Here is a 10486-nt window from a genome sequence, read left to right as displayed (position 1 = left end):
CCTGCATTTTCGTGACAACACAGGAATGATTTCTGGAGAAAAGCCGGGAGGAAGGACAGTAGAGCTTGGCAGGGACCTTGAGGGATGGTTGGTCAGGAAGCTGTCGCCTGTTATCCAGGACCCCAGGCCCTTGGCCTGTGGCCGCAGGCTTCTCCCACCACTGTGCAGTGCCACGCTGATGTACCCAGCAGCTGCGACTCAGGCCGGGCCCCCTGCCAGGCCCCCGTCTGAACATGTCAACAGGCATCCTGCCCCCTTCTCGGCACCAGCCCCACCCCCACACTTGGAATCAAGACCCGGCTTTGTCTGGGGGGAGGACAGCTGGGAGCCTGGCGGCTCTGGAAGGGGACCGGCTGGCCTCAGTCCCTGAGCATGTGTGGCGGGGTCACACCCAGGAGACACGTGGGGAAGCAGAGCCGTGGCTGCTGTGGGCACATGGGCCCGTGTGGGGAGGTCAGGAGCGGGGTCCACCTGCGGGGCTACCATCTGCATTCTGGGGGTGCGACATCCCGAATTCACAGGGTGGGGCTTGGGGAAGGCTCGGGGGGCGTCTACGTCCCCGAACACCTGTCCCCTCGCTCACTCGCCTTAAGGGCGCCTCGAGTGCCAGGCAGGGCAGCCTGGCGTCCAGCCTTCCCACGCCCTGCCCTTACGTGAAAGCGAGGGCAGACCCGCCACAGAGCCACGCAGTGGGCGCCTGGGGGCTGGGGGGTGTCACGCCTCCCGCTTTGCACACCGTTGCGGGAAGGTGTGAGGTGGCGGGGGTTTCACGGCCTCTCCGCGCCCTTGAACACATCACGCCATTGTCTGTGTTCTGTCCCGCCTGCTCTGAGAGTCAGCCCGCCTGCCCCAGGCCTCGCTTTCCCCATCTGTGAGGAGCAGGAGCTGGTCCGGGAGAGGGGCCCCTGGGAGCCTCGAGCATATGAACCTCGTAGTGTCAGGGCATGTGGGGACACACAGGAAAACCCCAGAGAGACCTCGTAAGTGGAAAGAGAATAGACCAGCAGGTAAATGGCAGCTGGACGCCTTTGGAAGAGAAGTGGGGTGCGGCCGGGGTGGGGGCTCCAGGGCAGGGCTGAGGCGGCTGGGTTTGGAGAGATGGGGGTAGGAGGGGTGGGGGAGGGGCCATATGGCAGTGGGAGGACTTACTGGGACAAAGGGAGGATGGGGAGGGCTGTGCCTAAGCCAGGGGGGCAGGGACCCTGCCACCCAGCGAGCCCTGCCCTGCCCGGCCAGAGGGGGCGCCCTTTCCTGTGAGGCAGCTGTGCCCAGAGGCTCAGCGGCCTGTGCCCCCTGCCCTGCGCTGCCCTCTAGGGCCCCCCGCAGGTGCAGCATGGGGAACTCCGTGGGCCGGTGAGGCTGGGGGGCCGAGGGGTGGCCCCTGTGGGGACCGGGCTGGGTCTGAGGGAACCCCTTGGCCATCTTCCCCTCCCACTTCTTATTTTAGCCCCTGTGTCTGCTCCTCCTGTCTCTTCCTCAGCCCAGGGAAGGAAACGGGGGGCCGCCCCTCTAGGCCTAGCGACTCGCTCCCAGCATCCGGGCCCAACGGGCCTGCGGCTTCCATATCTGGCATCTGAGCCGGGCTGAGGAGGGTGACTCAGCGGGCGGGTCAGCGCCTGGCCCCGTGCCCACCCAGCCCCTCTGCGGCGCTGGGCGCCTGCCTTCCCCACGAGCAGCCCCCAGAGCCTGGCGTGCAGAGGCCTGCTGCTGGGCTTCCCCCGCCAGCAGCCGCCACGCAGGCCCAGCCCCCTCTGTCCCCGTGCGTGTGTCCCTCGCTGCCTGCCCTCCCCCACCCCACTCTTCCCTGCCTTGGAGAGCAGATCTGCCAGCCGTGGGAAGAGTTAGCAACAGGATGCCCAGCCCTTCTTGCCTACGAGGCTGCTGGGATGCGGCCAGCCCTGAGCTTGAGGAACCTGGATGCAAAGGAGAGCCAACCCCGCCCCACCCCCGGGCATGGCGCAGGGTGCGAGGCAGGACATGGGCAGAGCTGGGTCCCCTGTGGGCATTAAAGGACTTCCCGACCCCTGCCCGGGTATTGTCTGCCTGAGGATGAGTCACCTGCGGAGCCCTTGTTCCCACCCTTCCCCGCTGCCCTTGCCTGCCCCACCCTGTCTCCCTGCCAGGCCGGTGTCCGCGGTCAGCACGTGCCCGCTCGCCCGCTGCCAGCTCCCAGTGGACTCGGCACAGGCAGCACCCCGCCCCAGGCGGCGCTCCTGGCCAGTGTCTGTCCCGGGTCCCACCTAGGGTGCCCGGGCCTGGGGAAGGGCTGGGGGAGCCGTCTCGGGGAGTGCGTGTGGCTCCCTGGCCACAGCCCCAGAGTCTGAGTCATGAGCTGTGAGTGGCTCCCGCCCCACAGTTGGGGGTGCCCCCCGCCTGGCCGAGGAAGCCACGGAGGCTCATCCTAGGCCCCACTTCCCTCCCTGCTCTCGGCTCCCTCATGGGCAGGGCGGCCCAGTCCTGCCAGGCATCCCATCCAGGAGGGAAGGGGAAGTGGCCGGGACAGAGTGACAGGTGTGAGGCCGCACAGGGCTCTGCCTGGGTTTGCTCAGCCCCACGGCAGGGGCCCCCAGGCCATCTCGTAGGGCAGCTGTGCAGACCGAGTTAACAGTGTGGTGTCTGGAGCAGCACCTGGTACCTAGTCAGCTCCATACAAGCGTTGGCCATTATCGTGTTGTTATTCTTACCGCCACCCTGCTTTGGGGGGCGGCAGGAAATGAAGAGATGAGACTGAAGGGCAAATTCCTGTAGTGGTCCAATTAGGAGCTCACTGTGGACAGGGACGGTGCACCTGTCTCCTGGGTTGGTCGGTGTCTGCTGGGTGTTCCAAGGACTCCCCAGTCCCTCTGCTATCTGAGGAGGCGGGGAGGCGGATCGAGGGGAGATGCCCTTGAGCTGCCTCCTGAAGCCATTGTGCCCTCCGGCCTCTCCCAGGGTGGGCCGGCGGCTCAGGCCCTTGCTCCTGCTGGCTCTTGGCTCTCTCTAGAGCTGTGGCTTCGGAGGCAGTGAGGTGGCAGGGCGTCCTGGTCAGCAGCCAGAAGCGACTGACCCGGTCCCGGCCGCGGTCCACACTGGGCCCTTTGTGCCTCAGTTTCCTTCTCTGTCAAAGGAGAGGCTTGAGCTGGACCCACTCTAAGCTCCCCCTAGCTCTAGACTCTGGGAGCCTCCCAATGGCCAGCTGCGGCCGTTGGCTGGCCCGGGTGCAGGCCGCTCCTGGAAGGCCTCGCCAGCCTCAGCAGCGACCCGGGTCCTAGGTCCCCCGCCTCCCCTGCGGCTGCCTCAGCTTCGGAAAAGTTCTGAAGTCATGGAAAGTTGGGGCTGTGCTCCCAGCCAGGGGCTGGGCCGGATGGCAGCCAAAACCTGAGCTGGGTTTTGACTTTATTTTTAGCTTTTCTGGCTGAGACGGAGGAGGGGAGACATCCTCCGGTTCTGGAAGGGCCTGCTTTCACAGGAGACAGACACCGTTGCATTAAGCAGCTTGTTCTGAGGTGTGGCCAGAGGCCCAGACGGGAGCGCGTGTGCAGGCAGGGGTGCTTCCCGCAGGTGTTCGTGCCCTTCGCAGGCCTGTCCGGACGTCACTGTCCCCTCCCAGGGCAGCCCCGTTGAAGGGGCGGGGGCTCCCATCTGAATCTCCCAAGGTGGCCGGAGGACACGGCCGCGCCCTTCCGCGTGGCAGGAGCTCAGCGCCTCTGAGGCGGGAGGAGGGTGTTGGCAGGGCCGCTCTCTGCCTTTCCAGGGCAGGATTCTTCCCCTGCCCACGTCTGGTTTTCTCTTCCTCCGTCTGCCGTGGCGGGCTCTTCCTGGGGACTGATGCGTTGCAGATGGCGGCCGGGACGGGCCCCGTGGCGCTCCCGCAGCCCCTGCTCTGCTGCTTCCTCTCCCCACACGCCGTCACGGACCGTGACATCTGGAGGGTTCTCGGGTTCCCCAGAGGTTTTAAGGCAGTGGGACCCCTCTATTTCTCCAGTTCGGTGTCCCGCAAAACCGATCAGAGGCCCAGAAAAGGGGAGGGCCTGGCGGAGGCTGAGCGTTCGCTTGGGTCCAGCTAAGCGCCCGGTTTGAGGGGAGCTCCGAGGCCCAGGGGCTGTGTGTGGAGCCGGGGCCCAGGCCTCTGGTAGAGGGACCGGGCTCTGATGGGGCAGAGGCAGAGAGGCCGGAACCCCTGTGCTCTGCCCGGAACAGGGGGCCCAGACCAGACCTGAGTCAGGGGACTGTCCACACCACACCTCGTGTCCCCCTCGGCTCTCCCTGACCTCTCACCAGCTTTCCCTCCCACGGTCCCCAGACCGTGAAGGGACTGGGAGCGGTGACGGCACCTTTGGGGCCCCGACTGAGGACTGTCGGGGACGCAGAGACCCCCGCCTGGGTGCCCGGCCCGCGGGCAGGGAGGCCTGGCTGAGTGCGACGACGTGGGTGGAGTCTGGGAGGAGCCCGTTAAGGCCTCGTGTGGGAAGGGCTGACACAAAGGTGGCCCTGTCTCTGAAAAGAACAGGAGCGGAGAGAGGGAAAGCATTCATCTCCTGGGACGCTTCGCCCTTGGCCCCAGGCACGTTCCTGAGCACTGAGTCATGGGAAGGGTGGGGAAGCAGGAAAGGGGTTTCGGGGACTGTGGGGAAGTGGGAGTCCAGCCCCAGAGGCTGGCGGGTGCCAGGAACCAAAACCCAGGACGCCCTCTCCTGGCAACTGGAGGGACGGCAGAGCCGGGCCCCGCAGCTGACCTCTGGCAAAGTGACGGGGCTCTCTCTAGGGACGCAGACTCCTCCCCTTACGCCCACTCTTCCCTTGCTTCTCTAGCAATACCAAGAAGGAGGGTGACCTGATGGCCGCCCAGGCCCGGCTCAAGGACCTGGAGGCTCTGCTCAACTCTAAGGAGGCCGCGCTGAGCACGGCCCTCAGCGAGAAGCGCACGCTGGAGGGCGAGCTGCATGACCTGCGGGGCCAAGTGGCCAAGGTGACCCCGCCCGCCCCGGCCCCCTCACAGACGCACACGCACGCTCAGGAGGTGCCTGGTCTGGCCTGTGCCCTGGCCTCGCAGCCTGTCTTGGCATCGTGGCTTGTGCCAGCCACACATCCTCCGCTTTGCCACCGAGCACACGCGTCTACCACAGTGATGCTAACATAATCCACAGGCCGTTTCCTCCTGCCTTTCCAATGGCTGGTGCCTGGCCCTGGTCCCCTCCCTCCCAGCTGGCCCTCCTACAGAGAGCTGCGACCCCTCCGGGGGACAGGAGAGGAGTGTGCCCTGTCCGCAGAGCCCACGGGCGGGAGCTGATGCTCAGCCATACGCAGGACGCGTGTCTGTAACGCGTGGCATGTGTTGAGTGGTCTTTACTTTCAAAACGCTTTGCCGTCTACTCTGTTCTCTGATTTCTCATGGCACAGGCTAGGAACAGAAACCAGGAAGCTGGCTCGTTCCCAGTTTCCCAGCCTCGTCTGCTTAGAGCAGGGCCAGGGCTTGTCCGCTGCCCAGCGTCCGTCCTGGGCTCTGTCCCCTCCCTCCCAGCCCCACCACCACAGTACACCGTGGAGAGACCGGGAGGTGCCAGCGGGCTGACCGCAGAACCCAGCCTGGCCCATTCTCCCCCAGGCTCCTGCCTCCGGCTCCACCCCGCCCCCCAGCCCTTCCCCAGCCGCGCTGGCCAGCCTGTGCCTTCCCGGGTGAAATCTAAGAGGGGTGCCCCCCCTGCTCAAACTCCAGAGGGTCTTTTCATGGCAGCTAAGAGTGCATCTCTTCATGGCCCAGCCCCTGCCCACCCCCCACCCCCGGCCCCCACCCTGCAGGCGTCAGCAGTACTGACCCTCTGGGGGACCCTGAAGTACACGTGCGCCTTCAGACCGCCGTGCCTTTGCACGTGCTCTTCTCGGCCCGGCCCCACTAACCTGCCCTTCAGGTCTCAGCCTCTTGGAGTGCTCCTCAGAGCCTCGTCTACCTCCCAGGCACACTGGCTCCCTCTCTCGTGTTCCCTCCAAACCAGAGACGTGTGCCTTTCTAGGAATTGCCGGATTGTGCCAGAGAGGGGAGGGGAGGTCTCTTTTCTGAGCATCGTACCTACCCAGAGTAGCCGCTGTGAGCGCGGAGATGGCACGGCCTCCGTGGGCACCCAAGGCTCTCTCCCTGGACCTGTCCCACACATACAAGGGGATGCGCTGGGAGCAGCCCACTCCTCAGCCCCTCCCAGCTCCGATGTTCTCTGCTCGCTCCTTCTCAGCTCGAGGCAGCCCTGGGGGAGGCCAAGAAGCAGCTTCAGGACGAAATGCTGCGGCGGGTCGATGCCGAGAACAGGCTGCAGACCCTGAAGGAGGAGCTAGACTTCCAGAAGAACATCTACAGTGAGGTAGGCACTGCGGGCCGGGGCGTGGCGACAGGCACCGAACGTGCGTGCTGACAGGCACCGGACGTCGACCGCCCGGTCAGGGCTCAGCTACTTGACTCCCTCCAGGAGGGTGGCCAGGGCGTGGGGCGACCAGCACCATCTCCCAGGTCGAAGTGCGGCTGACAGTGGCTCCTGGGGGTGGGACCGGCGGGGAGCCTGGCTCTGGGTCGCAGCCTCTGAGGCCCTAGTTCTGATCTGGGTTTGTGTCCGACCCTTCCAGGAGCTGCGTGAGACCAAGCGCCGCCACGAGACCCGGCTGGTGGAGATTGACAACGGCAAGCAGCGGGAGTTTGAGAGCCGGCTGGCCGACGCCCTGCAGGAGCTGCGGGCCCAGCACGAGGACCAGGTGGATCAGTACAAGAAGGAGCTGGAGAAGACCTACTCTGCCAAGGTGCGGCGCGCCCACAGCGGGCCGGGTGGAGGGGGCGCTGGGGGTGCCCAGGACCGGGGTGCCGCGAGCCCTGCTCGGGCCCCTGTAGCCCTAACCCTGTGCACCGCCCCCCCACCCCAGCTGGACAACGCCAGGCAGTCGGCGGAGAGGAACAGCAACCTGGTGGGGGCCGCCCACGAGGAGCTGCAGCAGTCCCGCATCCGCATAGACAGCCTGTCCGCCCAGCTCAGCCAGCTGCAGAAGCAGGTGCCGCCCCTCCCCCCACCCAGCTCAGCCAGCTGCAGAAGCAGGTGCCACCCTCCCCTTCGCAGGCAGCCGGGGCGGGGTGGAGGTGAGGGGCCGCAGACAAAGGGCCTGGGACCTGGAGGCACAAGGCCTGTGCTGCTCCAGGACCACCCCTTAGCCGCCCGCCCAGAGCCTCCGTTTCCCACCTGTAAGTGGAGGTCATTGCAACCCTCCTGACTCAGTAGATCTGCCAGGAGCCACAGTGTGAGGCGTTAGAAGCCACCGCATGACTCTAGCTGGGGGTGCCTCTCCTGAGGCAGAAATAGGTTCTGGCCCCAGAGCAGGGGTTCCAGTCAGACACTGGGAGGGGCCAACGGGTGGCCGGCCCAGGCCAGTCAGAGCCAGTGACAGGCCCTGAGGGGAGCCTGGGGTGCCTGGGGAGGGTGGCCGGGCGTCCTCTTGGGGCCCTGGGGAGCTCACGAGCCCCGCCTGCCTCACCCAGCTGGCAGCCAAGGAGGCGAAGCTGCGGGACCTGGAGGACTCACTGGCCCGCGAGCGCGACACCAGCCGGCGGCTGCTGGCGGAGAAGGAGCGGGAGATGGCGGAGATGCGGGCGCGGATGCAGCAGCAGCTGGACGAGTACCAGGAGCTGCTGGACATCAAGCTGGCGCTGGACATGGAGATCCACGCCTACCGCAAGCTGCTGGAGGGCGAGGAGGAGAGGTGGGTTGCGGAGGCGTCTGGGTGCTCGCAAGCCGTCTGGGTGCTCGCAGGCGTTGGCCTGCCCGCGCTTGACCTGGCCCCCAACCTCGTCTCTGTCCCCAGGCTCCGCCTGTCCCCCAGCCCCACCTCGCAGCGCAGCCGAGGCCGTGCCTCCTCCCACTCGTCCCAGACGCAGAGTGGGGGCAGCGCCACCAAGAAGCGGAAGCTGGAGGCCGCCGAGAGCCGCAGCAGCTTCTCCCAGCACGCGCGCACCAGCGGGCGCGTGGCGGTGGAGGAGGTGGACGAGGACGGCAAGTTCGTGCGGCTGCGCAACAAGTCCAGCGAGGTAGGCGGGGGCGGGGGCGCGGGCGCGGCGGGGCGCGGTGGGGGCGCTGCGGGGCACGCAGGGGCCTACCCCGCGCACCAGCTCCCCCGGCCTTCCGCAAGTAATTTTGGCTCGGAGAGCATCAGCCTCCCCATTGTGAAATGGGCGCGAACGGGAGCCCCGACGTGGGAGGTGAAAGTGGCCAGGGGGTCTGGCACAGAAGTGCCCATGAGTGGCTGCTGTTACCCTTGGGAGGGGGATGCCTGCCTGGGTCCCTGAGCCAGGTGAACCCCGCGTGTGGACCCACGTACCCTACCTTCCCCGTCCTCCCCTCCTGCCAGGACCAGACCATGGGCAACTGGCAGATCAAGCGCCAGAACGGAGATGACCCCTTGCTGACCTACCGCTTCCCGCCGAAGTTCACCCTGAAGGCCGGGCAGGTGGTGACGGTGAGTGTCGGCGTCTGGGCTCTGGGCGGGCACCGGTTGGCCTGAGGACGGGTGGCTGGAGTGAGCACCCTTCTCTGATCCTCCCTCCGCAGATCTGGGCTGCAGGAGCTGGGGCCACCCACAGCCCCCCGACCGACCTGGTGTGGAAGGCACAGAACACCTGGGGCTGTGGCAACAGCCTGCGCACGGCCCTTATCAACTCCACCGGGGAGGTGAGTGTGCGCAGGCTGGCCTCTGCGGGACAAGGCTCCCTGGGGCCACGCCAGAGCCAGCCGCCCGCACTCCCAGGGGAGGCTTGCTCCCCAGCAGCCTGAGGGGCGGGAGGTAGACAAGAGGGTCTTAAGGGGGGAGCATGCTCCTGCCCTCACAGTCGGGCGCTGTCCCTCTGGGCTGGACACTGATTCCTGCCATCACCGCAAAGGTCAGGCAAGCAGCAGGCTGGACGAGGGGCAGGCCACGGGAGAGGCTCTCGGGCACGCTGCCCGCCCCTCCCCCGCCCTGCCCCTAACCCTTGGGCCGGGCTGTGTCCGTGGCAGGAGGTGGCCATGCGCAAGCTGGTGCGCTCGGTGACTGTGGTCGAGGATGACGAAGACGAAGATGGAGATGACATGATCCATCACCACCACGTGAGTGGCAGCCGCCGCTGAGGCCACGCCCACACCCACACCCACACCGGGCGCCAGCCAGGCCCGGCCGCCTCGCCCAGCCTCCCCACACAAAATCTTGTCATTAAAGAGTGTTTTGGAACTTGACTTGCTGCCCTGGCTCTTCTTCTCTCTCCTCCCCATACCTTGAACAGGGACCCCAGGTGTCTGGGCGCCCTACTCTGGTAAGGAAGGGAGTGGGAACTCTCGGTGCCATGGAGTACTCCCGTGGGAGCAGTGGGCCGGGGTCTGGACAGACGTGTCCCCTCCTCTCCCCTCCCGCCTCGCATGCGTTTCCTTTCTCGTCCGCCCCGCCCCTTCCTGCTGCATGCCCGTCTCCTGCTCCCGCAGGGCCGGCCTCTCTGCGCTCTGGGCCCCGCCCTCCCGTTCATCTCGCATGCCCGCCGCCCCGCAAGCCTGCTCCTCTCCCCTCTCCCTCTCGAGCCGAGGAGCCAGGACAGCGTCACAGCCCCCGCCCCCTTGCCCAGGTCTTCTTGACCCTGCTGCCCACCCTGCCTTCCCTGCCAGTCCAGCCTCCCAGGCCCTTGTCGGCCACCCGCCGGCCCCTCGGCACAGCCCGGCCGTCCTGCCCGGTGGCCCCGGCCCACAGGAGCCCGGAGCGGGGCGCTCGGCTGAGCAGGCAGTTCCCGGACTCGCCGTCCCGCCTGAGCCTTGTCTCCCTCCCCAGGGCTCCCACTGCAGCGGCTCGGGCGACCCCGCCGAGTACAACCTGCGCTCCCGCACCGTGCTGTGCGGGACCTGCGGGCAGCCTGCCGAAAAGGCGTCCGCCGGCGGCGCGGGAGCCCAGGTGGGCGGATCCGTCTCCTCTGCCTCCTCCGCGTCCAGCGTCACGGTCACTCGCAGCTACCGCAGTGTGGGGGGCAGTGGGGGTGGCAGCTTCGGGGACAACCTGGTCACCCGCTCCTACCTCCTGGGCAACTCCAGACCCCGAACCCAGGTGAGTTGTCCCTTTGCCTCCATAGCCCGCTAGCAGAGGACCCTGGTCCTCGAGGGTTAGGACGGGGTGGCCCTGTGGGGGGCAGAGCCTTCTCCTCCGCAGCCCGGGGGAGTAGGAGCCTCCCCCTGCCGCCCCAGATTCTAGGCAGTCAGTCCACTCCTGCCCCTGCCCCTCCTGTCTGAGCCCCAGGCTGGAGGGCAGGCGCAGGGCTGCGGCTGGGGGGCGGGGTGCGGGTTGGGGCCGGCACTGCTGCTCACACCTCTCCCCTTCTCTCCTCCCGTAGAGCCCCCAGAACTGCAGCATCATGTAGTCCGGGACCTGCCGGGCCGGGGTGGGCCGGAGGCCTCCTGCTTCCTCCGCGGTCATGCCCACCGCCTCCCTGCACCTCGCGGGAGGGGCTTCAAGCCAAAGAAAATACCCC

At 67.1% G+C, this 10486-nt stretch overlaps 1 protein-coding gene across 2 annotated transcripts in view; it reads left to right on the top strand.

The window, feature by feature from the left end:
* Nucleotides 1–10471, top strand: part of LMNA (lamin A/C) — an 18778-nt gene extending 8307 nt beyond the window's left edge. The window contains exons 2-13 of one of the 2 annotated variants that reach the window (XM_011366388.2): nucleotides 4792–4948; nucleotides 6207–6332; nucleotides 6592–6762; nucleotides 6883–7008; nucleotides 7490–7710; nucleotides 7813–8035; nucleotides 8356–8463; nucleotides 8556–8675; nucleotides 9000–9089; nucleotides 9263–9292; nucleotides 9796–10065; nucleotides 10349–10471. In XM_011366388.2, coding sequence (XP_011364690.1) covers nucleotides 4792–4948; nucleotides 6207–6332; nucleotides 6592–6762; nucleotides 6883–7008; nucleotides 7490–7710; nucleotides 7813–8035; nucleotides 8356–8463; nucleotides 8556–8675; nucleotides 9000–9089; nucleotides 9263–9292; nucleotides 9796–10065; nucleotides 10349–10375 — 1669 coding nt within the window. In that variant the 3' untranslated portion in view covers nucleotides 10376–10471. The remainder of the gene's footprint in view (nucleotides 1–4791; nucleotides 4949–6206; nucleotides 6333–6591; nucleotides 6763–6882; nucleotides 7009–7489; nucleotides 7711–7812; nucleotides 8036–8355; nucleotides 8464–8555; nucleotides 8676–8999; nucleotides 9090–9262; nucleotides 9293–9795; nucleotides 10066–10348) is intronic. The other variant, XM_011366389.2, reaches the window with a different exon arrangement.
* The last annotated feature ends 15 nt before the right edge of the window (nucleotides 10472–10486 follow it).

The sequence above is a fragment of the Pteropus vampyrus genome, unplaced genomic scaffold (assembly GCF_000151845.1).
Source record: "Pteropus vampyrus isolate Shadow unplaced genomic scaffold, Pvam_2.0 Scaffold124, whole genome shotgun sequence".
NCBI classification, from domain to species: domain Eukaryota; kingdom Metazoa; phylum Chordata; class Mammalia; order Chiroptera; family Pteropodidae; genus Pteropus; species Pteropus vampyrus.
Note: the sequence above shows the minus strand (reverse complement) of the source record. Positions and strands in the feature narration are given on the sequence as shown.